This window comes from Azolla caroliniana, unplaced genomic scaffold (assembly GCF_043228905.1).
Source record: "Azolla caroliniana isolate FFs.n. ecotype wild unplaced genomic scaffold, voAzoCaro1.0.p SCAF_104, whole genome shotgun sequence".
Lineage (NCBI taxonomy): Eukaryota > Viridiplantae > Streptophyta > Polypodiopsida > Salviniales > Salviniaceae > Azolla > Azolla caroliniana.
In genome coordinates, this window is record NW_028230539.1 from 19218 (window position 1) to 47211 (window position 27994).

The 27994-nt window shown below is 43.0% G+C and overlaps 1 protein-coding gene across 2 annotated transcripts; it reads right to left on the reverse strand.

Annotated features, from left to right (window-relative positions):
* Positions 1-10562: 10562 nt before the first annotated feature.
* LOC147849253 (lysophospholipid acyltransferase 1-like) lies at positions 10563-16961 on the reverse strand. Of its 2 annotated transcripts, none has more exons than XM_087337715.1 (9): positions 16616-16961; positions 14032-14087; positions 13324-13544; positions 12517-12916; positions 12040-12125; positions 11737-11800; positions 11527-11645; positions 11195-11342; positions 10563-10905 (listed from the first exon to the last, which is right to left on the reverse strand). In XM_087337715.1, exons 1-8 carry the CDS (start codon positions 16921-16923, stop codon positions 11205-11207), a joined length of 1392 nt encoding a protein of 463 aa, XP_087193841.1. In that variant the 5' UTR covers positions 16924-16961; the 3' UTR covers positions 10563-10905; positions 11195-11204. The 2 variants fall into 2 exon arrangements, with proteins under 2 accessions (XP_087193841.1, XP_087193840.1); XM_087337714.1 differs by having other exon boundaries at positions 11191-11342.
* Between the last annotated feature and the right edge of the window lie 11033 nt (positions 16962-27994).

The window sequence follows — 27994 nt, forward strand, 5'->3', positions numbered from 1 at the left end:
GAACTGCGTAATGAAGATCAGCAAGGGGAGCCTGATAGTGGCTCGGGCCCGGAAAGTCAACACACTGTACCTTATGAATGCCTGGTTGTGTCCGGAGGAGTTGAACGTGGCAGCCGACACTGCCGGTGAGCTGTGGCACAAGAGACTGTGCCACATGAGTGAGAAGGGGATGAAGAGGCTTGCAGAAGACAACCTTATTCCAGTGAAGCATGTGCACCTGGAGAAGTGCACTGATTGCCTGGCCGGTAAGCAGAACCGAACCTCCTTCCACTCAAGGCCATCGACGAGACGTAGCGCACCATTGGAGTTGGTGCACACTGACGTGTGTCAAGTAGAAACGAAGTCACATGGCGGAGCCCAGTACTTCGTGACATTCATTGATGACATAGCCGGAAGCTGTGGACGGCACCGTTGGAGACAAAGGACCAAGTGTTGTGCGTCTTCAAAGAACTCCACGCGAGAGTGGAAAGGGAATCCGGCAAGAAGCTGAAAGCGATACGAGCGGATAACGGAGGGGAATACCGGGGGCAGTTCGAGGAGTACTGTTGCTGGAAGGGAATCCGGCTCGAGTTTACTGTGCCGAAGACGCCGAAACTGAACGGGCTGGCCGAGAGGATGAACCGGACCATAATGGAGAGGGTCCGGAGTATGCTGGCGCATGCGAAATTACCCAAGGGGTTTTGGGCTGAGGCAATGTCGACGGCGACATACGTGATAAACAGATCACCCTCAGTACCTTTGGACGGAGACACGCCGCAGAGAGTGTGGACCGGTAGGGAAGTATCCTACCGGCATCTGAAGGTGTTCGGGTGTCTCGCATATGTGCATGTGGCAAAGGACCGGAGAGGAAAGCTAGATCCAAAGACCCGGCCATGCATATTCCTCGGTTACGGCGATGACGTGTTCGGCTACCGAGTATGGGACCCGGTCAACAAAAAGATATTCCGGAGTCGTGATATCATCTTCATGGAGGACAAGACACTCGCCGACTGGGAGTCGGAGAAGAAGATGAAGAGCTCCAAGTCGACCGGTGAGGATCAACTCTACGAGGAGCAGTCCCGACCGGCAAGGGACCGGTTAGCACTCGAGGATCCGGCCGAAGACGGTGAAGAAACAGAACCGGCCGAGGAAGATGAAACTGATACCGGAACCGGCCCCGATCCCGAAATGGATTCGGATGAAGAGGAAACGGAGGAGCCGGTTACCGAAGCTCCGGAACGGAGATATCCTCTAAGAGAGAGAAGGGCCCCCCGGAGATTTCCGGAACCAGAGCACGTGCTGCTAACCAACGAGGGGGAGCCGGAGAGTTTTGAAGAAGCAAAGCTTGACACCCATAGCCGCAGGTGGTTAAGTGCCATGCAGGAGGAGATGGATTCCCTGCATGAGAACCACACATATGAACTTGTGGAGTTGCCGAAAGGAAAGCGGGCACTTCGAAACAAGTGGGTGTTCAAGCTGAAACCGGGAGATGCCGGAAGCCCCCCGAGATACAAAGCCAGGATCGTGGTGAAGGGGTTCCAGCAGAAGAAGGGCGTCGACTTCGACGAGATATTTGCCCCGGTAGTGAAGATGACCTCCATCCGGACGGTGCTGAGCATAGCGGCAAGCATGGACCTCGAGGTAGAACAGATGGATGTGAAGACGGCATTCCTTCACGGTGACCTCGAAGAAGAGATCTACATGCAGCAACCGGAAGGATTCGAGAAGAAAGGGAAGGAGCACCTGGTATGCTGGTTGAAGAAGAGCCTTTACGGACTGAAGCAGGCTCCCCGGCAATGGTACCGGAAGTTCGACTCTTTCATGACCGACGAAGGGTACCACAAAACGCAATCCGATCACTGCGTGTTTGTGAAGAAGTTCGAAGGAGGAGACTTTCTAATACTCCTCCTGTACGTGGACGACATGTTGATCGTCGGACGGGACCAGGTCAAGATACGGATGCTGAAGAAAGCGCTTCACCGAACCTTCTCAATGAAGGACCTGGGTCCGGCGAGGCAAATACTAGGGATGCACATCATCCGGGACCGGAAGAAGAAGCAGTTGTGGCTGTCACAGGAGAAGTACGTGACAAAGGTGCTTCACCGGTTCAACATGTCGGAAGCAAGACCGGTCGGGTCAACCCTCCCGGCAAACTGCAAGTTGTCCAGCAAGCAAAGCCCCAAGACAAAGGCTGAGAAGGAGGACATGATGAAAGTACCATATGCCTCTGCCGTCGGAAGCTTGATGTACGCAATGGTGTGTACAAGACCGGACATAGGATATGCAATCGGAGTGGTGAGCCGGTACATGAGCAATCCCGGCAAAGAGCACTGGAACGCGGCCAAGTGGATACTCCGATACCTGAAGGGCACGGAAAACGTGTGCCTCCGATTCGGCTCCGGTAAGCCCGAACTCGACGGCTTTACCGATTCGGATATGTCGGCTGATGCAGATACCAGCCGGTCCACATCAGGGTATGTGATGACATATGCAGGGGGAGCTGTTTCGTGGCAGTCGAGGCTGCAAAAGACGGTTGCGTTGTCAACCACGGAGGCGGAGTACATGGCGGCTGTTGAAGCCGGCAAGGAAATAATATGGATGAAGGACTTCATTAGAGAGCTCGGTATCCGGCAGGAGGAGTACCGACTCTACTGCGACAGTCAGAGTGCCATCCACCTTGCGAAGAATGCGGCCTATCACTCCCGGACGAAGCACATCCAGCGAAGATATCACTGGATCCGGGAAAGGATAGAAGACCAGGAGTTCGTGCTGACGAAGATCCACACGGACGAGAACGGGTCAGATATGCTGACCAAAGTGCTCACACCCGACAAGCTGGAAGCGTGCCGGAAGAGGGTCGGACTGGAAAGACATCCCATGCCGAAGTGAAGGGGGAGTTTGTTGGGATTACGGTCCCTCCGGATGGGATGGTCAGATGTCTGGGAATCGGGAATGAAGACCCGAATGAGGAGTACCCGGTATCGGAACCGGATGATGAAGACCCGGTTTCGGATCCGGATGATGAAGACCCCGGCTACGGAGCCGGATGATGAAGACCCCGGCTACGGAGCCGGATGACGAATGTACCCGGAGAGAGATCCGGATGCGGGGACATATTTGTGAATATGTTTGCCAAGGGCCCTCTAGGCTATATTTGTAAATAGCCCGAAAGTCATATGTGTATAAATATGACTTAGGGCAAACAGTTTTGTTGTTGCTCATTTTTCTGTTTTCCACTTAGAGGGAGCGAAGTGAGAGCAGCCGAGAGAGAGAGTGAGAGAGAGAGAGAGAAAGGAAGAGGTCGACGCCTCTGTGTAATACCGCCGCCTGTGGCGAGGACAGCGAGCTCAAGGTCGTCGCCTTGCAGCTCGCCATTGTACATTCCCTGCGGATAGTGATAGTTGGAGTCTTGCACTCCCGTGGTTTTTCCCGTCTAGGGTTTTCCACGCTAAACCCTGTGCATTCGAGTCTCTCTCTGTGTTTTCGATTTACTGCTGCATTGACTCGTGTTTCCTCGGTTGTGGCCGAGAGCTGAAGGTTTTGAAAGCGTCAATTTCTAACATTTCACACAAGCACCGTCGACCAGGTCATCGACCGGGTTAGAGAAATGGAGAAAACGAGCTCTTGGCTAACAATGGGAGCCCTCCAACGAGCGTTACCAACCGATGAGGATCTCCAGTTCCGGCAAGCAATCCAATGCACGACCTGCTTGAATTCCAGACACTCGTCACTAGAGTGCACCATGCGGACGCACTGCTTACTCTGCCAATCTACGGGCCACACGATGGACTGGTGCAAATATAACTTATTGAATCGGCAAGCACCACTAGTCCGGCAAATCGAGCCACGTAGTAGCCGAGACGAAGAAGACGAACGTTGGCGGTGAGATGAGCGATATCGACCGGTATAGGATGTCCGGTACAACGATCGGCGAGACAACTATGACCGGTACAAGAGATATGACAGGTACCAAGATTACAATGGACGGTACGAGCATCACAACCGGGATCACTCCCCCGGGTATCACCAACGACGGGAAGATTACAGGAGATATGACGACCAACCCCATCAAGGGTACCGCAACAAAAGGAACTTTAATAAAAAACGGCATTTCAAAAAAGGGAGCCACCCACGTGAACCAGAAAAAGGCACCACAAGCAACCAACCAGACCAAAGCCCCGCGGTTACCACAGGTCCTCCACCGGGTACAGGAAACAATGCCGAATCCAGCAATACCCGGAAAGCATATTGCTATTATTGCCGACAAGAAGGACATTATAGTAATCAATGTCCGGCAAAGACCTATGGCAAGAGACCGGCACTAAACATGGTAGTCGCCGAAGTCGCAGACCCGCAACAGGTTACCAGAAGGTCGAAGGGCAAGACGACGGAATGGGAGACACAAGAGGCCATCCGGAAGCAGGCAACGGAATGGGTGAAAAAGGCAAATGAGTGAAACGTAGCAGAACTTGCGCAGCAAAAGGAGAACACCGAAGAGCTCGCCGGCGGCAGTCAGACCGAAAATGCGACATGGTAGGCATTGCAGGAGTGCCAAATCACGCTGCCATTAGGACGGCTCCTGCAACTAGTGCCTAGATTCACAGAAGGACTCAAGACAGGCATGACGGCAGGAGAAACACCACTGGCACCAACATTCTTCTCAAATCTGGAGGAGGGACCGGCGGTGGTAGACAAATAGTTCGGCGATCACGACCATCGTGAAGTGAAAGGAGTTACCCGGAACAGTAATAGATGGAGGATCCGGCGTCAATGTGATTAGCCTCCGAACATGCACAACCTTGGGAATCCAAGAGTGGGAACCATGCCCGTTCTGGCTACGGATGGTGGATACAAGCTCAGTGCGACCGACCGGCTTGATACGAGATTTGGAAGTAACAATTGGCGGCCACACATTTCGCATCTCGGCAGTAGTGCTACAATTACAGGTACAAGGAGCTTACCCGCTATTGTTGGGGCGGCTATAGCAAAAAACGACGCACATTAAACAAAACTGGAGAAAGAATATAATCACCTTCCGGCAGGGAAAAGCAAAAGTACGGGTACCGACACAACCACGGACGGGTACCGGGAAGGAATTAACCCCCCTATATGCCGAATGTGTCAATATGCTGGACGGATTAGTAGACGAAGAGGTGGATCAATACTTGCAAGATAATCCGAAGATAGTACCCCTATTTGAAATTGACGTAGTTGAAGTCGTATCACCATACATACTACTACCGGACGAGGAACCAAATAAAGAAGCGATCCAGGAGCTACGGCAAGCACAAGAAGCGCTGGAAAGAGAAATGGCCATATCACAACAGGTTAAAGAATCCCAACTAGAGGAGGTAAATCTAGGAACTACGGAAGAGGCAAGACCGGTGCAGATAGCCAAGGAAATGTCTACGGAGAACAGAACGGCGATGATTACACTTCTCAAAGAGTTTCGGGACGTGTTTGCCTGGTCCTACGAGGATATGAGAGGGCTCGATCCTCAGCTATATCAGCATTACATATATTTGAGCAAAGACACCAAACAGGTAGCACAGCGACGGTATCGTATGAATCCAAACTACGCCGCCAAAGTCAAGGAGGAAATCGACAAGTTGCTGAGGGTTGGCTTTATCCGTACCGTAAAGAAATCTACATGGTTGAGCCCGATAGTAGTCGTACCAAAGAAAAACGGCAAAATTAGACTATGTGTCGACTACCAGAAGCTTAATGCAACGACGGTAACTGATGCATTTCCACTTCCATTTACGGATGGAGTTTTGGACGCAGTCGCCGGCCATGAGGTATACAGTTTTATAGACGGATTTAGCGGATACAACCAGATTCGGATGCACCCCGATGACCAGGAGAAAACGGCTTTCGTCACTGAATGGGGAGTGTTTGTTGCTGTGGTGATGATGTTCGAACTCAAAATGGCGCCGGCAACGTTCCAGAGGATCATCATGGAAATATTCGGAGAATTCATACCGGCGTTCATGCAGGTGTTCCTCGACGACTTCGCCGTTTACAGTCGAGAAGGAGACCACCTTCAACACCTCCGACTATGTCTAAAAAAGTGTAGGGCTTATCGGCTAAGCCTGAATCCGGCGAAGTGTGTATTTGGCGTATCTAGCGGAACGCTATTGGGGCATATTGTGAACAAGGAGGGCATCGTCGTGGATCCAGACAAAGTAAAAGCAATCCTGGAGGCACCGGCACCAACAACGGCAAAGGCATTGAGCCGTTTCTTAGGCCAAATCCGTTGGCATAGCCGAATGCTCCGGTATTTGGCGGACCTAGCTAAACCACTACATGTTGCGGTACACCGAACACCGTTCTAGTGGACCGACACCGAAGACAAGGCGTACCAGGCACTCAAAGTTCTATTGTCACAAGCACCGGTAGTGCAACCCCTGGATTGGGCGAAGGAATTTCATGTGTTCATGGATGCGTCTGACATTGCAATCGGGAGTGCACTGATGCAACTTACGGAGCCAAGATGGTACCGGCCTGTATATTACGCAAGCCGGAAGTTATCCCAAGCCGAACGAAATTATTCCACCACAGAAAGGGAAGCTTTAGGCATGATCTACAGCGTAACAAAATTCAGGCATTAGTTATTGGGAAGAAAGTTTTCCTTCAATGTAAATCATTCGGCCCTCCTCTACCTAGTGTCCAAAGCGTCACTTACCGGTAAGTTGGCCCGGTGGACTTTGCTGTTACAAGAATTCGAATTCGAGATATTCCACCGACCCGACATACAACATGCGGTAGCAAATTATTTAAGCCAGTTAGATTCCGGTGAAACTAGCGATGGAGTACCGGACGAGTTTCCGGATGTTGAGCTATTTCGAGTCACCGCGGAAACGGCAACAGATGAAACAGTGGCACCAAAAGATAAGTGGCTAACAAATATGCACCAATTTCTGAGCACCGGATTGCCTCCGGAGGAGATGAACCGGGACGAGAGGAAACGCTTGGCGGTACAAAGCCGGCACGTCTGTTTATTACAGGACACGCTACACCACAAAGGTGCGGACAGTATATGGCGACGAGTGGTGCGTAGCAACGAGAAAGAGGTAATACTACGGGAAGCAAACTGCGGAGTCGCCGGAGGCCATTATGGCGGGGATGCTACGGCAAGGAAGATATGGCAAAGTAGCCTTTGGTGGCCGACTACATTGAAAGACGAAGTCCGGTACGCGAAAGAGTGTGATCTATGCCAGCGAATGGGCCAGCCAACGGAACAAGCTAGGATGCCGCACTAGCCAGTACTACCACTAGAACCATTTCAGAAATGGGGACTAGATTTTGTCCGACCATTTAAACCATCGGCAATGAGAACTGGCAACCGGTATGTGATTGTCGCGACGGACTACTGCACTAAATGGGTGGAAGCCAAAGCCCTACGAGACAACACCACGGTGTCGACAGCAAAATTCTTATACGAATACATTTGGTGCCGGTACGGATGCCCCATAGAGCTTATAAGCGACCAAGGAGGACACTTTCTTGGACAAGTAGTGGAGAGCTTGACGTCATTCTATGCGGTAGTACATAAACAGAGCACCCCGTACTACCCACAAGCCAACAGATTAGCTGAGTCAACAAACAAAACGCTACAAAATATCCTGCGCAAGATCGTCAATGAGAATCTGACAGATTGGGACACGAAGCTGCACAGTGCGCTCTGGGCTTACCGAACAACGTACAAAACAAGCATCTGAACAACATCGTTCCGGTTAGCATTCGGATTAGAGGCAGTCATGCCGGTCGAGTTCCAGGTACCGAGCTTACGGATCCAGATTAGGGAACGACTTAATGAAAAGGAATCGGAGGCAATTCGGATAAAGGCTCTGTGTGAACTTGAAGAACACCGACTGGCGAGCATCATGCACCTGGAATTGGAACAACGGCGATGGAAAGCGTTTGTAGATCGGCACCGGAAGGGAAACGAAAAGATGTTCGAAATCGGCAAGCCGGTACTAGTGTTCCAGACCCGGATGGGTAAAATGCCAGGCAAACTACGGTTTAGATGGACCGGACCGTACTGGATCACAGGCGGGTTCAATGGGTCTTACCAGTTAGGGACACTTGCCGGCGAGGTGCTGGGTAAATGGGTCAACAGATTTAGATTAAAGCCATACAAAGGACCTATGCCCAAGAACCCATTTGAACGAATGGCCAACACCGAATCGGACGCTGGCAGGCCAACCAAGACGACAACCTGTGAGGAAAACGGCTACCACCAAGCTGGTAAGGACCTAAATAATCAACCCATATTATTCCCCCCCCCCCCTTATTACATTGTGCTTCCCATCCTTATATAGTGATGGGAGAGGCTTAGCGACTTCATGTTTTTTCTTCTAATAATAGTGTTCATGCACGTGAGATGTGCATGAATAACTTTTTCGATGATACGTTTTCTTTTAACTAAAGCATTCATGCACACTAGATTTACATGAGTAGCTTTATTTTTCTATCGTGCTTTTTCTAACTATAGTGTTCATGCACGCTAGATGTGCATGAGTAGCATTTTCTTAGAAATATGCATAAGATAACGTTTGTATATGGGATATCTACTTTTCTAACACTCATGATATGTTAGTGTAATGGTAAAGCTACAAATTATTCACGTGGAGGTACAATGTTTGAATCTCGCCCTATCCATGTAATATATATTTTAATATTTTCTTCTTTTTCTTTGTATTTATTAAATCAGTTATTTTATACGTTTTTCATGTAGTGTACGAACTACACTACGACAATCGCCCCCTCCGAACCCACACATCCCTCTATAGCCCTTTCGGTTAGGGTTTCTTCTTCCTCGTAGGGTTTTGGTTCTCACTCTATAGCCCTTTTGTTGTTTTCACCTAGTCATGCTTTAGTCCGGCTTAAACGATCGTGGTTGTATATCTTAATGTGGCTTTCATGCCTTATAATGAAGATTTGTTTAGTGAACCTCGTGTCATCCCAACCTTGGCTCGTCTAATTCTTCGTCGTGTTAATCTTTTGCACATTGTTCTTACCCTCTCATGCTCGAAATCCTGTTAGGGATAAGCTCCCATTCCCCCCTTTTACTCCCTAGTCCAAGACCCCTGTGGTCCCGCCCAAGCCGACACGTACATGCGGATATTCGCAACAACAAGTATAATAGTAACTATAGTTGTCAGTTAAATTTTAAGTATGAAGGGTGAGGATTCAATTATCTCAATCCTACAGTGGGAGATATCTCAATCCTACCTTCATGAAGGGTAATCTCTTTTCTTTAGTGTCTTGAGATAGAGACTCTAACTGTGTGGGAAAGCTCTAACTTCATACATGTGCAGCTCTCTTTCTTCAAACTCAAGGTATGATCCATGTTCGTACACGGCAGTACAAGAGATCGTTCGAGGTTTAAGGGGTGGTCTAACATCCTTTCTTCCTTGTTTTCCTCTTTAGTTTTGCTTAATCTTAATAAAAACACTTTAAGAAGATGCAAAGTAAAAATAACACAATTCAAAATATGAGGAATGAATGTGAATCCATATCAAAAGTCTAAAGATTCCATTTCTCTAAAATAGATTCCATATCTATTTGTCTCGATTTTTATCTTGACCATTGGCTATCCTCGTCTTTCACTTCCTCGCTTCCCTATTCATCAACTCAACTCATTTGATGGCACTTTTCTTATTCTCTAATGCCTTGTTTCAAGCATAACCTTGACTATATCCTCCATGTTGCAAACCACGCCTCCCAAACGCTAAAGCCCCTCACCAAGGCCAAAAGCACTCCAAGGATACAATCTTTGATAACCCTATGCATGGTGTTACAAATCCAAAGTACGTAATATACTCAAATGCATTGGCAAACATTCTTTTTCATACGAATGCAACCAAATGCGCATGTTATCAAAACATTCTTATGCGTCCTTTTTTACACCTTTTACCTTATAATAAATAATGAATACAAAAGTACGGTATTTACCATACTTCAAGGGTGTTTACCATACTTCAAGGGTGTTTACCATACTCGAATGATTCAAACATTCTCGATTGCGAATGCACATATGGTGCGTATGGTTCATACTATGCATGGAGCAATACATCATGCCTTGATGACCGCCAAACCTTTGGTTTCAAGAAGTCAACCTCATTCAGGTGTGCCACACCATACAAACACATGCCAACCCCATCATCAACACCATACCAAGGCCAGCTTGTTGCCTAAGGTCATTTCACTTCAAAAGTGCTTCAATTGAAGCTACAAACACACAAATGAAGACGGGGAATCCATATCACAAAGACTCAGAAAAATCAAATAGTCATGAAGTAATTAATTTTTACATCATTGAAGCATTCTGTAGATGAAACTGACCAAGCGCTGACAAATTATGACATTGAAATGCACTAACCGAAAACTATGCTGATGGATTTTGCTCAGTATGATGTGTATAACACATAATACTTTGAATGTTTAAAAGCACTTTCGTGCTCATGTGTCTACACCTGGCAAAATAAAGATGGATAGACTTCTTTCAATATTGCAAAAATGAAGAGAAACTTGTTTGCCAACATCACACAAGGGGCTCGATTTCAAGACCTTTGACAGAGATCGAAAGTCAGCATTATAATCAAAAAACTACAATTACAACGGCTAATGTGAGAACAATGTATATGATGGTAATGGCTGTGTCACATATCAGTAACCATTTACAATATAGATAGGAGGGTAAATAGCCGTTGTTTGATCGTGTTATTGGATTTTCAAGAGAAAGTTAAGTATTATAGTTTCAGTAAAGATAAGTCGAGAGGAGCGCAGAATAGAATTCATCCTTTTCTAAACGAGGACTACCTCATATAAAACAAGATTTAGCAAGCCTGAGTATCAAAGCATTTATATGCCACAAAATCAGATTTTAGCAGCCTCTTCTTCATATTCAATAGAATTGATCTGACCATAAAGCAACAGTGGTTTAAAACATCAAACTTAGGCAAATGGATCATGTAATAATCAAGGGCAAAACACCAAAATATCCGCAATGTTTGGGATAGTAACCAGATTACGATTAACTTTCCAGAAATTACTGGATATTCCTTTTTAGTAGCAGAAACTTTGTACTATTCAAGGGTACTCCTGAAACTTTAAACTTGGGAGTACTCTGGTAACTATCCAACGAGTTAAGGGTATCTTGGTGTTTTCCCCTGATCACTTCCATCTCATAAACACCACTGTTACGTACTTGAATGGAACTAGTTGTTCTTAGCCTTAACCCCTGTAGACTTTGGAGGTTTTATTACACTACCAAGAATAATCAGAGCCATTGATAGTATTGTCCCAACATAATATACACTCTGATATGATTCCAATGTCTGGTGGAGATTCAATACCTGTAGAGTAGAAAGAAGAAAAAAAACAGATGGTTATCAATGCAGGAGTCTAATTAGCACGCAAACATGTATAGAATTTTTTGTAACATTCTTCAATATTCTGAAAGAAAATTAAGAAAGAACTATCACAAAAATGTGAGCTACTTCCTAAGCTGTTATTAAGCTGGAAAAGAACGAGCAATACAACGAAACCAATGCAAGCATAATTCAACACAAGGATTGTGTATGAAAGGCTTCCAAGCTGAACGACTTTATTTAAAATCCATGACCTCCCACGAATTGCTTGCTGCCATCTGTAAATAACTGTAAATGGCATAGAAAGACAGTTTCAGGCATATACATACAAATCAAGATTATTTTCAAAAATTAGATCTTGCTATGGTGAAGGGCTTACCTCTTGACCCCGCAATCATAAGAGCACTATGTACAAAAAATAGTATATAGCCAGCATATAAACCCTGCACAGATGAAAAGTCCCCCACCACATACTAGTCATAAGTAAAATGTATAATTAAGTGAATTATACACAACCTTGATGAATGACGAAAATTTAATCAAAATTAAAATGAATAATTTACACAACATATGTTGAGAATGGATGTATGCAGGAAACAGAATCAAATTTAAATTGCATAATTTACGGGGTATCTCTTCAGAATAAATTAATGTATGAATCAGTAAGTCAAGCTACTCTTACATGCCAGACTGCACTAACAATTTGAGTCAGCAATAGCTCCGAAAGACCAGGTTTTCTCCCTTTCTTGCTGAGCCTATCATATACATCTGTGCTAGGGTCAAGGTAAACAAAATAATTTGAAAATAGGAACAATACCTTATACTATGTACTAATATAAAATAAGACAACACTGTTTACCAAAAAATAAAGGGAAAACTCTCCCTACATTTTCCTTCATTTCACAGATGCCCTTGCTCAGCCCTAAAAAAGTAACTATACATCATATTTGAGCACCTATATAGGCAATTCATCATCAGCTTCACAACTGTAAGGCCAATTCATCCTCAGCTTCACGATGGTAAGGTCAATTCATCCTCTTTTTCTCTCTTCAGGGGTTAAAATTACAATGGAGGACTTGCAATTTTTTTCCAAAATAATAATAATAATAATGTTTGCTATTCAGAACAATTAAAAAAATACATGGGTTAGAAAGGATACATAGACGAAGCCATGTGCTGACATGAATGTTCCAAACAAGAGGTAATACTGCACTGGTCTCAGCTAGTTCTACTCCAATAATATCAACATTCCTTGCACGGTCCCATTTAGGTTTCCCTGGACATGACTCCGACCATCCACTGAAACCAAATCCTGATATAATCACAGAAGTTTCCGCTAGCGACCATATGAAATAATACTTCCAGCGAACTGTAAATCCAGCCAACCACTGATAGCCCAACCGTGCCCAGAATCCCCAACTCTTATATTGAGGTTCAAATATTCTAGATACAGAGAAACGAGGAGTTAGGTAGGTATAGAGTCCCATGCTCAAAATTGCCTGTAAAAATGCTCTTGAAGCACCACCATAGGGTGAAGGCAAGAGTTTTTGACTCCATGCCTGCAAACAAATTTGACAACCCAAACGTGTAAACTGATTGATTATTAGAAGAAAAAACACACTATAAAAGTAAGGGGAAAACTCTGAAATATCCCTGAATGCCCAGAGACTCTGAAGTTTTCTTTATTTTCCGAAATGCCCCTAAGTTTTCTTTATGTCCACAGATGCCTCTAGTTTTCTTTACTCTCTGCAACTATACATTGTTATTTGAACTATTACATTGTCAATTAATCCTTATTCATTCCCTGTTTTTGTATTATTGGAGCAATTATATGATTGATCTGTTCCCATTTCTCTCTTTCAAGGTTAAGCAGAGGCATTTGGGGAGACAAAGAAAAACTTAAAGAGTATTTCAGAGGTTTTTCTAACATAAACTTTCAGTAGTTTTGTTTCTGTTATTCAATTACCCCTTTCTCAGCCGTCCAATCAAGATAATCTTGTAACTCATACACTGGACCTGCTAAGTGGGTGCCACAACAGAGACAGAACCCTGCATACTCTATGAATGAAGGAAGATTTAAAATCCTATATTTTTTCTGGGCAGGCCGCAATTCCTCTTCCTTTAATAAACCATCTTGATAATTCATTGCAGCAGAAATAACTTTCAGAGTCAAAACCATGAGAGCGCCTACAAATATAAAAGCTTCACAAATGTAACATCTCTATATCAAATAAAATCAACCATTTACAATCTACATCGAAAAGAGGAAAATCAGCTCAAAATGGCAAGCTTTTTTCAGGGAAAGAATGATGATAATTGCAATTCAGTTTGGAGTGCTCATGAAAACCCAACAGTAAGCTTAGTAAAGATTCATCTGATAATTGACCTTATTGGGAAAATCAACCAACAACTACATATCTATCATAGTCTCGCATGCATGGATTTATACCAAATTGTTTTAATGTTCAATCGAATCTAAAAATAAGTCCATGTACTTGAATTTACAAAAACCTCGATAAAAATTTTGACTGTCTCACTCCTGCGTAATAATTGTGTCTACCCATTTAGAATATTTAGTTTGCAGTTTGCATGTCAACAAAATTGTTATGTGCATGTTTATTTGTATAATTCACAAATCAACGTGAAAGAAAACTCAAAAATAAACTGTATATACCAGTACAATCGATGCCACCATCTTTCCAAGCATCTCCACTCATGTAGTAAACATGACTGCAAAACGCCCATACTCACATCAACATTATCAGAATATCACAATTTAACATTATTCATCCAATTCTCCAAACTGTAGTTATAACATGCACATTCATAGAGTAAAATAATGAACAAAGCAGGGCAGAATGTCCACTCAGTATGCACCGTAAACCATTTATTAGACAGTGACCAAATCAGGACTTCATTGAGAAATTCAAACCTATGTATATTACATTGAGAAATGTCAAGGTAAAACATAAATGATGAATGACTGTACACAATGGATGTTTTCGGATATAGGAAGATTTGGCATTTGGTGCCATGCACTGATTTGAACAATGAGAAAGAAAGGAAATCCAATTGAACAATGCAAAGCCATATCCCTTGAAAGATTCTAGACAAAGGTGCAAATCTATTGAAAATCCTGCAGTATTTGGGAAGAATCAACATGCAGTGCCCTTTGTACACTAAAATGATGAGAAGACCAGGGACATTGATTGAGGAATGTAATGTTGCATACCTTGAAAAATGCTGAGAGAAGGCATAAAAAGATATGGACAGCATAAAACATAATAAAGAAGGCAATGTAAGAGAGGCCATAAAAGACACGAAGATCCATGGGGGAGAAAAGGTGTAATAGACATAGGTATTGGAGGGATCAGCATGTGGAACAAGAAATTCTTTAAAACAGTGAGAAACAGAGACTGAGAAAAGCTGAGCTACATACACATAACATACAAATCTTTAATGTTGCATACCTTGAAAAATGCTGAGAGAAGGCATAAAAAGATATGGACAGCATAAAAGACACGAAGATGCATGAGGGGGGAAAGGTGTAATAGACATAGGTATTGGCGGGATCAGCATGTGGAACAAGAAATTCTTTTAAACAGTGAGAAACAGAGACTGAGAAAAGCTGAGCTACATACATACCATACAAATCTTTAAAGTTACAAAAGGTAACCAAATTCATGATAGACATATGAAGTTTGATTGAAACAATTGTGTGATTTGTTGAAGAATCATGGTTCTCAAGCTGAGGCAAAAGCATGAAAGAAAGACATATGAAGATAGGCATAAAATTTTGCAGCATTTGTGAGTGAATATGTAGTACTATGGATAGAACGAAATGGTGTGAACAAAGGGATTTGAATTACAAATGCTACATTTATCTAGAGATATGAATGGGTAGCAAAGTTGTAAAAGTAATATGAAGTTTATCCATAGAGAAACTTGCAAGGTATGGAGGAAATTAGCAAGAGAAAAGGCAAACAAAATGTTAGAAGATCTGTGCAGCATTGTAGGTTTGGAAACGTGTAAACAAAATATCAAGATCTATAGAGAATATTGCATGATTTAGGAGGAATCAACAAGAGAAAGTACATTAGGGTAACGGAACTGTTAAAAGACATATGAAGAACCATATGAAACTTGCATGATTAAACTCATGCATCACAAGGATATAAAAAGCTTGCAGTGAAGAAACAGGCATTTGAAAATCCTTATAAATCTCTCAGCATTTAAATGCCATGAATCAGGTAAGACCATGAGAATGCATGGAATTTAATTCAGGAATGCTAATCAATATAGTGTGGAATTCTTCAAAGGTAAAAACAGCAAGAAACAAAGTAAAATACATAGGAAGCTCCAGGGAAAACCCTTTCAGCGCTTGCAAAGAGTAACAGAGATTTAATGGTGAGAAAGTACGGCATTCAATTGAGAAATATTAGGCTATCTGCCATGTAATTCTTTAGAGTTATAAAAGACACGGAACAAACGTGGAAACACTAACAGGATTTGGTAAGAGAAAAGAGATATAAAGCACGCAATCTTGCAGAATTTGTGAAGAGCTACCACTTAGAAGATATAATGGCATTAAAATATGAAGAACCATGGGAAATTATTTCAGACTTGTTAGAAGAATCAGCACATGGATGGTAACACGAAGGCTTGTAAGACATAGCAAGACCATACATGCCACACAGTACAAAGGAAACAGAAAAAGAAAAAAACATACAAAAGAAAAAGAAAAAACGTATGGATACAGATGTAAATGAGAGAATTGAAAAGCTATGGAAGCAAATACGGGATATAAAAAGAAATGGAAACACTCAATTTTGAAGAAATAGCAGTACATATGGATGCATGCAGAGATGATGAATATAAACAGCATAAAAGGACATATTAAAAAATTGAAAATTCCCCACAGAGAAAGGAAAACGAGAGGATTTGAAGACATAAACTGCATGTAAGAATGTAATGACAGGTTGAGAAAACGAGAAGATTCGAAGATCTAAGCAGAATATAAGTGTGTAAAACAAAGACAGAGAATGAGCAGATTCTATAGAATAAAGAGCATCCAAGGATGTGCGCAAAGATATAAAAAAGAGAAGAATTTGATAGAGTGAAACGGAAAAAAGAACAGAAACAAAACAAAAAAGGTTGGAAAAGAATTTGATAGAGTGAAAGGAAGAGAGAAAATCTGAGGCATAATTGAAGAAAAAAAGAAGTATTGACAGGATGTATTGTATACAGTGAAAACATACCAGCCAATAAGGAAGGCGAAAGCTGCGACGAAGGTGATGAGACCACAGTATTGACGAGCGCATGCCATGCTTCCATAGCCAATGAGCATGGGGGGGATGAAGTGGATGACGGAAAGTGGACCGAAGGCAAGGTATGAGAGGTAACAGCCACTGAGTGCAGCATAGGAGTGGCGTAGGGATGGAGAGGGTATGAATCGCCACAGGAAACTACAGGGGATGCTCGCAATGAACGCTACGAGGAACTGGAAGACGGCAGGCGAGACGCCGATGACAGAAGCCAGGTCTGCCATCGCCATCGCCATCGCCATCGCTGCTGCTTCTTCCTCTTCCTCTTCCTCTTCTTCCTCCTCCTCCTCCTCTTGTCTTTGTCTTTGTCTCTGTCTTTGTGTCTTTGTCTCTGTCTTTGTCTGTCTGTGTTTTTTCCCTTGTCTGTGTTTTTTCCCTTCAATTGGGGCGGGGGGGGATGGCTGCCTGCCCACACCTTTTTCCTTTGCCCTTTTTCCTTTTCCCCTTTTTAATTAACTTAACTCCTTCCCTTCCCTTCGCTACACTTACATTTACTTACATATGCATAAGTTATGTAAATACATAAATAAGAGAAAATTAAGTCATAAAAATCAAACAAAGTGTTTGTGTGGATTTCAATCCATCATGGATGGATCTCCTTCCTCCTCCTTAACAACATTCTCTCTCTACATACATACATACTTCTTTACCCATCCCATCTTCCCTCTCTCTCTCTCTCTATTACTCTATAGATATCTCTTATATCACTAGATGCCAATGTGGAATGTAGGGTTGAACCCATGACCACCTGGTCTGCATTGGGTAACCTTACCAACTGAGCCCCTGGTCTCCAACCTTATCGATTGAGCTACATCCATTGGGCATCCTTACCATTTGAGCTCCATCCATCTAGGCATCTCTCTCTCTCTCTCTCTCTTTGTGGGGCTCTTTCTATCCCATCTCCTCTTCTTCTTTTGTTGAAAACACAATGGATAGATGGATGGTACCTCAATAAATGTGTATATGAGTAAAACTACTTTTACCACAACATGTAGATGGTATCACCACAATTGAGTTATTAGGAGTGTCACTGAAGTGGTGCTACCTCCACTACACTGTTGTTGTTTTATCCTCTCTCTCTTCTTTATTCTGTCCCACCCACCCCCTCTGTCTCTTTCTCACTCATTGTATGTAAAAACCATCATTGTAGCCCTCCATAGAAAGGAAGGGAGATAGGGTGCATTTCCAAGTGCCATCTAAATACTCACATGAAGAAACAATCCCCCCATATTTACTACATGTCTACCATCAAACATGAACGCATTGTGCATGTTCCAGCTATGTTGCAACCCCCCAATAAATACCTTCAAAACTAGAATATGGTTTCTAGATCATGTTTTGGTTCATGTTGCACATATTGGCTATAGACCCATTGTCTAGGCATCCAATAACAAGTACACACAACTTGCCATACTTCCGATATGTGCACTACGGCATCATTTGTATTATCTTCCAAGTGAACAATACAAAAGAAACATATGTTTCATGTCAATCCTCTCCTTTTAAGGGCTCAACCTAACAGAAAGCCCCTAATTACCATTCTTTAAACAAACACTTTGGATCGAAACGCCAATTGAGAATGCCAACTACGTTGCAACATTTTTTTGCCACTCTGCATCAAACTTGTTGACATTCCACTCCTTTTGTGCTTTCGAGTAAAAACCATGAAACCTTTTTCTTTGTCGAACGAATGTGGAAATTGTACACATCAATCCATGTTAGAGCTCATCTTGGTGTCTGCCATTTGAACCATTGCTTCCATGCGAAATAGCTCACATGCATCACAATGTGAGATAGGATGTTGGGGCACAAGTAATAAGAGTGGTCGGCTATGCACACTTTACCCGAAACAAGTTCAGGAGTGCTAGAGATTATTTCTAATGTAAGCATAAAATAAGGAAATAGATGTTAGGTAGTAACGAGAAAGAGAGAGAAAGAAGGGTGTCGATCCACCCGACTACACTTGAACGAAGGGATAGAAACAGGCCCAAACCTTGAACAACAACCCATACCGATGCCTTGATTGCTACTTGCACACGCTTACCACAAGATCACAATCCCGACATTGTCGAATAATGTGTTCATGAGGATAGTCAGGCCTCATATTTATAGCTAGACGTAAGGCCCCCATGCAAGTTCACACTTGGCCCTTAAGAGTTGTCTCAATCCCTAGGATTAAAAGTAATACTCTCGATTAACTCACACTTTTATCCTTGTGTGTAGAATACTAAGGTATAAACTACCATGAGATAAATTATGGTCATGCCCATAACATACCCCTCCCCCCCTCTTTAAAACATTACACCCTCGTAATCAAAATTTAGGGAAGCTAGTTTTAATGGTGCTTTCTTGTTCCCATGTTGCATATTTATAGACTTATCCATCCATTTAACGTTAAATTTTCGGATTATTTTAGATCACAAATGTTTTGTTTTAACATCGAGAATTTTCTCTGGTACATGTAGTTTAGAAGCTAAACCTTCAGAAGTAATCAGAGTTTCAGTTGTAACTATATTATTGCTAGAACCAAGAAGTTCTTTTAGACGACTTACATGAAAAACGTAATGAATTATGACACCATTGGGAAGACCAAGATGATAGGTTGATGGCGAATGCGTTTGAGGACCATGAAAGGTCCACAAAATAGTGGTGCTAACTTAGTGCCCATACCAGTAGGCAATGTCTTAGAGTCTTGAGTCACACATAGTAATACCTTCTATCTAGGGTTGAATACACGAGGTTGCCTATTATGGTCAGTATAAAAATGCAGTCTATCTTGACTTGTTTTTATATTATCTCGTGCAATATGCAACATACCTTGAATATCCCTTATAAAGTTTTGGGTACTTCTCAACTCATCATGATGTATATTAACATCAATTGTGTCACAAACACCCCAACCACGAACTCGGACAGAGCACAGATGATGGGACTAAGAGCGTGGAACTTAAGAAGCTACGAACTTGGAGCTAGAGGTGATGAGGTTAGGAACTTAAGAAGCACCACACGTCTTTGTCATTGCCCTTGCTTCTAGAGTTCCTAACCTCGTTGTTGAGAACGCGGCCGTCTAGTGCAAAACAAATCAACACTCTTCTAAACAGAACATCATAAACAAATACAATCAAGGTAGATTGATGAGTCTAAGCAATATCAACCGAACGCGATAAGAAACTAGAATGCAAGAGAGAGAGAGAGAGAGAGAGAGAGAGAGACGTTGGGCACAAGATGAATTGTATTTTTAGCAACTACAAAACTAGGTTACAAAGTCAATTTATATACTGACTAACTTAGGGCAACTGACCTTCTCACTATTTACATAAATAGCCTAAACCTAGTGTGTACAAAAGGGACAGGCGTGAATACGTCCATTAGAAACCTGTATTCGACACTCCCTCGTAATGGGCATATACATCTAGAATCTGTAGTATAGAAATAAGTGTACAATACAGATTAGTACAAAGTTTTCGAGCAAATCGAAATTTCATTCGAATTGGTGAACTTTGAGATTCAACAAAAGGCCAAATTGGCCGAGGTCAAAGAGACTAACCGAACTTCGAACTATTGAAGTCGATTGTTTGAAAAACATCCTGAGTGTTTGACTTAATTAGACTGATTCTTTGTTATGCCCATTTGGTGCCGAAGGGATTGAAAATCGATCCGCCGAATGACACTTCGTCATCCCATCTGTGACATTATCGGTTGTAGGTATCTTCTCAAGGCCGAATTTACCTGAAATGACGTAGTCTCGAAAAAAGTGATATCGAACATCGATATGCTTGGAGGCGTTGTGATGAACCAGATTTTTTGAGAGAGCAACAACACCCTGACTATTGCTGTAGAAAACTAGAGCTGAGTCAAATTCGACTTGTCGAAACGTGCATGCTAGCCATTCAAGCCATAAAGCTTCTTTCGCCGCGTCTTACACGGCTACGTATTCGGCCTCGGTTTTTGATGTAGCAGTGCACTCTTGGAGTTTCGATTTCCATGAGATCGCTCCATTGCCGAGTTTGAAGCAATATCCGGTTGTTGATTTTCGACAGTCCACACAGCCGGCAAAGTTCGAGTCGGTGTATCCGACTACGTATGAAGTGTCATTCGGACCGAATAGGATGCCATGGTCTTTTGTGCCCACCATATATCTGAACACATGCTTGCTTGCATTCCAGTGCAATCAGCCAGGATTGTGCATGAATATGCTACAACTCCGACGGCGTGAGCAATGTCAGGCCGTGTCGCGACCATCGCATACATCAGGGAGCTGACTGTCGGTGCATACGGAACCAACTTCATAATTTCTCCCTCTGAACATGATGTCAAACAGTCTTGCTGAGACAGCTGAAGACTAATGGGGAGCGGGGTCGAAGTAGATTTTGCCGATTACATGTTGAAGCATTCGAGGACACGTATGATATAGTCGGATTGGGACAGAAACAATTGTCTTCGATTTCAATTCCGACTAATCTTCATACCGAGAACATGTCTTGCCGGACCGAGGTCCTTCATGGCAAACTTCAACCGTAGTAGTCAAACAAGTTCGGCAAGCTCTTCGGCTTGCCAACTAGAGATTAACATGTTGTCCACATAGATGATGAGGAAGATGGGTGACCCATCTCGTGTCATTTTCGTGAAGAGATAGTGGTCCTCATCGCTCTTCGAGAAGCCAACTGATTGGATGAAGTCGTGAAACTTCTTACACCACTGTCGCAGTGCTTGTTTAAGGCTGTATAGACTCTTCCTGAGCCGATAGACTAAATGTTCCTGGCCTGGTACCACGAAGCCTTTCGGCTGCTCCATATAAATTTCCTCCTCTAGGTCACCGTGGAGGAATGTTGTTTTGACATCTAGCTGGATTAGCTCCAAGTTCTCGGTTGCCACTAAGGGTTGTCATTTTCACCACTAGTGAGAAGATTTCGTCGAAATCGACGCCATATTCTTGTCGAAAACCCTTAGTCTTGAATTTTGGGGTGGCCGAATCAGACGTCTCTTTAACTCGATAGGCCCACTTGCAAGGGAGAGAGCGTCGATTCTTCGGTAATTTGACCAAGTCCCAAGTTTTGTTTGCGTTCATTTCCGACTCCATGGCCAAATGCCAGTTGGTCGAATCGGCTAAAGCCGATGCTTCTTCGTATGACGTCAGTTCTCCGGCGTCCGTAAAGAAGATACTAGGAGAGTATCTCTCTGGGGGTTGTGACAGTCACTCGGATCTTCAAGGTATGACTGAACTGGTCGCTTCGAGTATCGATGTCGGATGGTCCAGAGCCGAGTTGTTCGGCTGTTCCGAGTCAGACGCTGTCAAGTCGATACTAGAGGTTTCAACTACCCGTGAAGCCGACCTTGTGTTGTGTGTTGGGCCGTCGTGAAGGGTTGTCACAATTGAGAAAATTAACCTTCGTACTTCGATCGGCTTTTCGGCCAATTAATGCATGGTTGACTCATTGAACTTCGGATGATCTGTCTGTGCTCTAGGTCCCAGAGTCGGTATCCTATTTCGCCATCTGATCCATAACCGAGGAAAATACATTTCTTGGACCTTGGTGCAAGTTTGCGGCAATCATCTTCCGAAAGCATTTCAATTCTCCGTCGGATTGATTTTCGACCATAGCGAGCCAATCGGAAAAAATCGAGAACACTCAATATTTAGTTTTAATTGGGTACGCCCACACCTTCCGAGTCGAGTCGTCAATAAAGTTGCTGAAATACAAGGCACCACCGAGAGACTGATGTGGCATAGGACCACAGACGTCCGAGTGGACCAAATCGAGGGGACTCAATTCTCTCGGTGCTGATGTCGGATGTGATGCGGCTATCTATTTGCCGTACTGGCAATGCTTGCAGAGCTAATGATCAGAGAAGGAGAGTTTAGGGATGTATCCGGCTCTAGATAAATGCGTGATGCCGGCCTTGCTAAGGTGTCTGAGTCGTCCGTGCCATAGTGATGACATGGGAATGTCGATCAAGAATAAGTCACCCTCTGTGAGTGTGACGTACAACGGGTACAATGAGTGTAATTTCGGTCCTCGAGCAAGCAGGAGATTCCCACTTGATGAGGTAGAGATGATAGAAAGGAGAGATAAGGAAGATAAACAAACCCAAAACCACAAAAATCTATTGCTAATGAATAATTATGATGGAAGGAAGAGAGAAAGAAGATGCATAAATCCAAGTCTACAAGGATAAATTAATAACAACTCAACCAACACTACATGAATAGGCAAGAAAACATCACAAGAAAGAGACTCTCCCACCACCTTACTCTTCTTCCTTTATATAAAGTTCTCTTCCACTGGATAAGCTTCCCTTGCTTTCTTTTTTATGCTTTTTTTAGAGTTTTCATCGAGTCCTATTCTTATCTATGACACAACAATCTTCAAATTTTCATATCTCCCTCATCCAGGCTCAAAATTTAGAGATTTAAAAAGTTATGGATAGCTCTCTTCACAAGCTTTCTAATCCATATTTGCACATTATATTTGTCTTCCAAAAGAATGAGTTATGCTCGTTCGTTGTAGATTGTGTTTTGGTGGCTTGCTTTTTTCTTCTTTTACTTTTCTCCATCTTTCTTGCTTTTAGTTTGACTTATCCTTGAGACCTTGGTTCGTGATCTTGCCCTCCGGATGTGAACGCACGATACCTTATATTCTTTTAGACTTCAATACCTTGAATTCTAAAAACACTTTCACATTTAGCCCTCCCCCTTGCTTCTTGGTGAACCATTTATGGTGAACCCTAAGCTACTAATAAAACCAAATATTCTCCTTCGCCTTATTCATGGCTATAGACAAAGAAGGAGAGAATAAATAAAAAGAAACAAATTATGTGAGTAAAAACCCTGCTAGTCGGTAGGAAAAACCTCACAGTCCTAGACACATACGCACACACACACACACACATTGACAATAGCCACCACCATCTTTCTCCTTGTCAACACAAAGAAAGAGGTTACAACAATTATTATATCTTCCTCAACTCTCCAAATACTAGGTGGACCATGTGATACATAACTCTTGAGAGAAGTAAGCATGTCAACATATGAATAAACCTTTTGAGCGAGCGAACCTTTTGCACAAAAACCTTCAAAGCTTTGAGACTTGTCAGAGTTGTCACCTTTTGAATTACTTTGATCTTTGATTCCGCGTGAATTCCTTCTTCGCAAATGACATTCTCCACACTACCTTGTTTTGTATGTTTGACCATTTCATCTATAATCTCACCTCGAAAAGGACGCAAAAATAGATCTCGTTTGGTTGAATCATTCAAGGGTTGAAAGTTGATGTCTTTCTCCTTTGGAACCACAACAATAGGTGAGACAAACTTCAAATCCTCCAACTTGATGTGGTGTTGGGGGCCTTCTACTCATCTATAATCTCATCTCGAAAAGGAAGCAAAAATAGATCTCGTTTGCTTGAATCATTCAAGGGTTGAAAGTTGATGTCTTTCTCCTTTGGAACCACAACAATAGGTGAGACAAACTTCAAATCCTCCAACTTGATGTGGTGTTGGATGCCTTCTACTCTTATTTGTGAATATTCATTTATGAATATCTTTGGAAACTTAAAAAGAAGAGAAATAAACCTAAGATCCTCTTCTCCTTGGACATCTTTTGAAATCATCTTCTTTTTCCCCTTTAGGGTGATAATACTTTTCTCTTCAATGAATTCTTCTTCCTCCTTAGACATCATGTGGAATGATTTGTTTTCCCTATCCCACGAAGATTCATCAATTGTTATGCTTTCCTCTTCTTGCTTGCCATTGTCGATAGATGATTCCTTCTCCTTTATACATTTGATTAGTTGTGGTGGATCCTTTGATGGTGATAAGTTCATGATACTCCAATCATGCATTACAAGTAATTCTCTTGGCTCTTGATCAAATTGTTGTTGAAGAGTTAATGCCCACATAACTTTGTTGCTACTCAATGCAAATCCAAAACACAAATCTTGCATGAACACCTTCATACACTACAACTTGGCACTTACCAATGCTTCCTTACACGCATTGATCTCCAAAAACCAATTTCCAACTATCACTTCCAAGTTACCTTCTTCATCTTGCAACTCCCTTGTGGGTACTTCACCATCAACAACTTTTTCTGTCATATCTTCCATTTCATCTTGCACATATTCATCATTAACCACCATATTGCTTGTTGTATCAATAATGTCCTCAACATGATGTACATTGGCATCACCATCCATAGCATCGCTTCTCATAACAATCTCCTTGGATTCATCTTTCACATCATCATTCTTTATATCATGGTTGTCCTCGTGAACTATATGGGGGAACTCCACATTCATCACCTCTTCTTCTTTGTCTCTGGAATCACCTTCATAGACATCATTATAACTCCAAAAATTAGAATAATGATATGAGGGAACCTATTGAATCGGACATTGCAAGTATGCTGGTTGTTGGCTCATGATCGATCCACAATTATTATAGCTTGGATTTATGGTATATGATGTCGATGCTCCATATGCTTCACCGAATAACAACTTCTTCAATTGTTGATCATAACTTTGACATACTCGAAGCAAATAATGGAAAGACCTTGGGTACTTCATATGCACTTCATATTGAAAATATGGATCTAGCCCTACTTTGAATCTTTGCATCTTGAAGTATACATCTTCAACGCCTCCAACAAGTTCAATCCAAGTGGACCATATATCCAAAAACGTCTTCTCATACTCGAGGTAGCACATTGATGAAACCATACGCAATTGGAAAAGTTCTCTTCGTAGATCTGTCGCATCGCGAACTCCATATCTTGCCATCAGTTTGATGATGAATTGGTAGATCCAACCATCAATGAGTGGACAACCGTTCCTCCTGTTATACGAAAAGGATCGTCCCTCCTTGGAGCGCCAAAAAATGATAGAGGTAGAGATGATAGAAAGGAGAGATAAGGACGATAAACAAACCCAAAACCACAAAGATCTATTACTAATGAATAATTATGATGGAAGGAAGAGAGAAAGAAGATACATAAATCCAGGTCTACAAGGATAAATTAATAACAACTCAACCAACACTACATGAATAGGCAAGAAAACATCACAAGAAAGAGACTCTCCCACCACCTTACTCTTCTTCCTTTATATAAAGTTCTCTTCCACTGGATAAGCTTCCCTTGCTTTCTTTTTATGCTTTTTTTAGAGTTTTCATCGAGTCCTATTCTTATCTATGACACAACAATATTCAAATCTTCATATCTCCCTCGTCCGGGCTCAAAATGTAGAGATTTAAAAAGTTATGGATAGCTCTCTTCACAAGCTTTCTAACCCATATTTGCACATTATATTTGGTTTCCAAAAGAATGAGTTATGATCGTTCGTTGTAGATTGTGTTTTGGTGGCCCGCTTTTTTCTTCTTTTACTTTTCTCCACCTTTCTTGCTTTTAGTTTGACTTATCCTTGAGACCTTGGTTCGTGATCTTGCCCTCCGGATGTGAACGCATGATACCTTATATTCTTTTAGACTTCAATACCTTGAATTCTAAAAACACTTTCACACCACTGTGGAGTGTCCACCCTCCTGATGAGAAGCCGGCATAGATGCCATGCCGTCTTCGTCCAATTGTCCGATTGAGATCAACGGTCTTGAGAGCTCCAGTACATGTCAAACATTGTGTAGTAGTAGTGTAGAGCCACTCAGAAGATTGATCTCTACTGTGTCGATTCTGATTATGGTGCTATGTTGCAAATTTCCGACTCCAATTGAGTTGGAATGTCAGGCTGAGTATTGACGAAATTGGGATCGATGAGGGTGGTTGGAATTCGGTCTCTACAGATGGGATCCGGTGATGAATAAAGAGGACCCGGTGAGAACCGGAAGAGATCCGGAAACAGAGAGGAGACTCGGTGAGAACCGGAAGAGAAGACATATCTGTAAATATGTTTTGAGTAAGCCTATTGAGGCTATATTTGTAAATAGCCCTAAGTTCATATAAGTATAAATATGACTTAGGGCAATCACTTTGTAAGGTTGTTGTAGTTGTCATACTATTGTAATTCTTGTACAGAGAGCGACAAAGAGAGAGAGTCTGTGAGATATAGAGAGATACTTTGTTGTAACCGTCGGTTGGAAGATACAGAGCTCGAGGTCGTTGCCTCCGAGGCTTTGATTGTACCTTTCTCCCATAGTGATAGTTGGAGTCTGTGGGCTCCCGTGGTTTTTTCCCTATTTGGGTTTTCCACGTAAACATCCTATGTATTTTTGTTGTGTACTCTCCAATTCCCATTTCTGTGTTTCACTCTCATAGAAGTGATTCAAGACTTGGTTGTGGTCGAGCAATATTCCGTACTAATCCTCGACAAGTGGTATCAGAGCGAATAACATTGGAAATGGAAGAATCATTCGGCGGCATGTTCAAGCTCACCGGCTCCAACTACTCATTGTGGAAGTCAAAGATGAGGGATATGCTGGTGGTTAAAGATCTTTGGTTGCTGGTTCAGTTTGGGGACAAGAGACCGGATAAGATCGACGCCACAGTGTGGGAGGTGATGCACATAATGACATACATCCGATGCTCCATCGACATTAGCCTGTACAACAACTTCAATGAAGAGAGCAAGGCTCATGAACTCTGGGAGAAGATCAACATCATGTTCTAGAACAAGAATGTTGTTAATCGGGTTTTGGTAGTCTGGAAGCTAGTGAGGCTCTGGTACCAGGACGACTTCAATATGATGGAGCACATGAATGCCTTATAGGGGCTGATACACCAGGCAACCTCGTTGGAAGTACCTCTCGACGATGAGGTACTCACATTGCTCCTGCTTGGCTCCCTCCTGGATAGCTGGGAGACATTAGTTGTCACGTTGGGCAACGCCGGGCCGGAAGGAAAACAGTTGTCCCTAGCAAGGGTAAAATCAAGCTTGCTAGATAAAGAAGTTCGCCGGAAGGACCGGGAGTCCGGAACCGATCCGAAGGCCTTGGTCACAAAAGATGACCACGATCGGGGAAGAGGCCGATATCGGAGTCCCCAAAACCGGGACAAATCGGGGACGAGGTCGACGTCAAGGGGGAGGCCCACGTGCTTCTATTGTGGGAAGCCGGGACACTTCCAGAAGAACTGCCGGCATTTCCGGAAGGAGAAAGAAACCGACACTACCGATTCGAAGAAGAGTTCGGACCGAAACGGTTCGGACCGGAGAGGCCCTGATCGGAAAGGAACATTGGCGATCATGACAAGTGAAGAAGAACTGATGCTCATTACCGAAGAGAATGAGTTAAACCTTGTCGACGATGAGACAACATGGGTTGTTGATTCCGGAGCGTTGTTCCACCTAACACCGGATCGTAAATGCT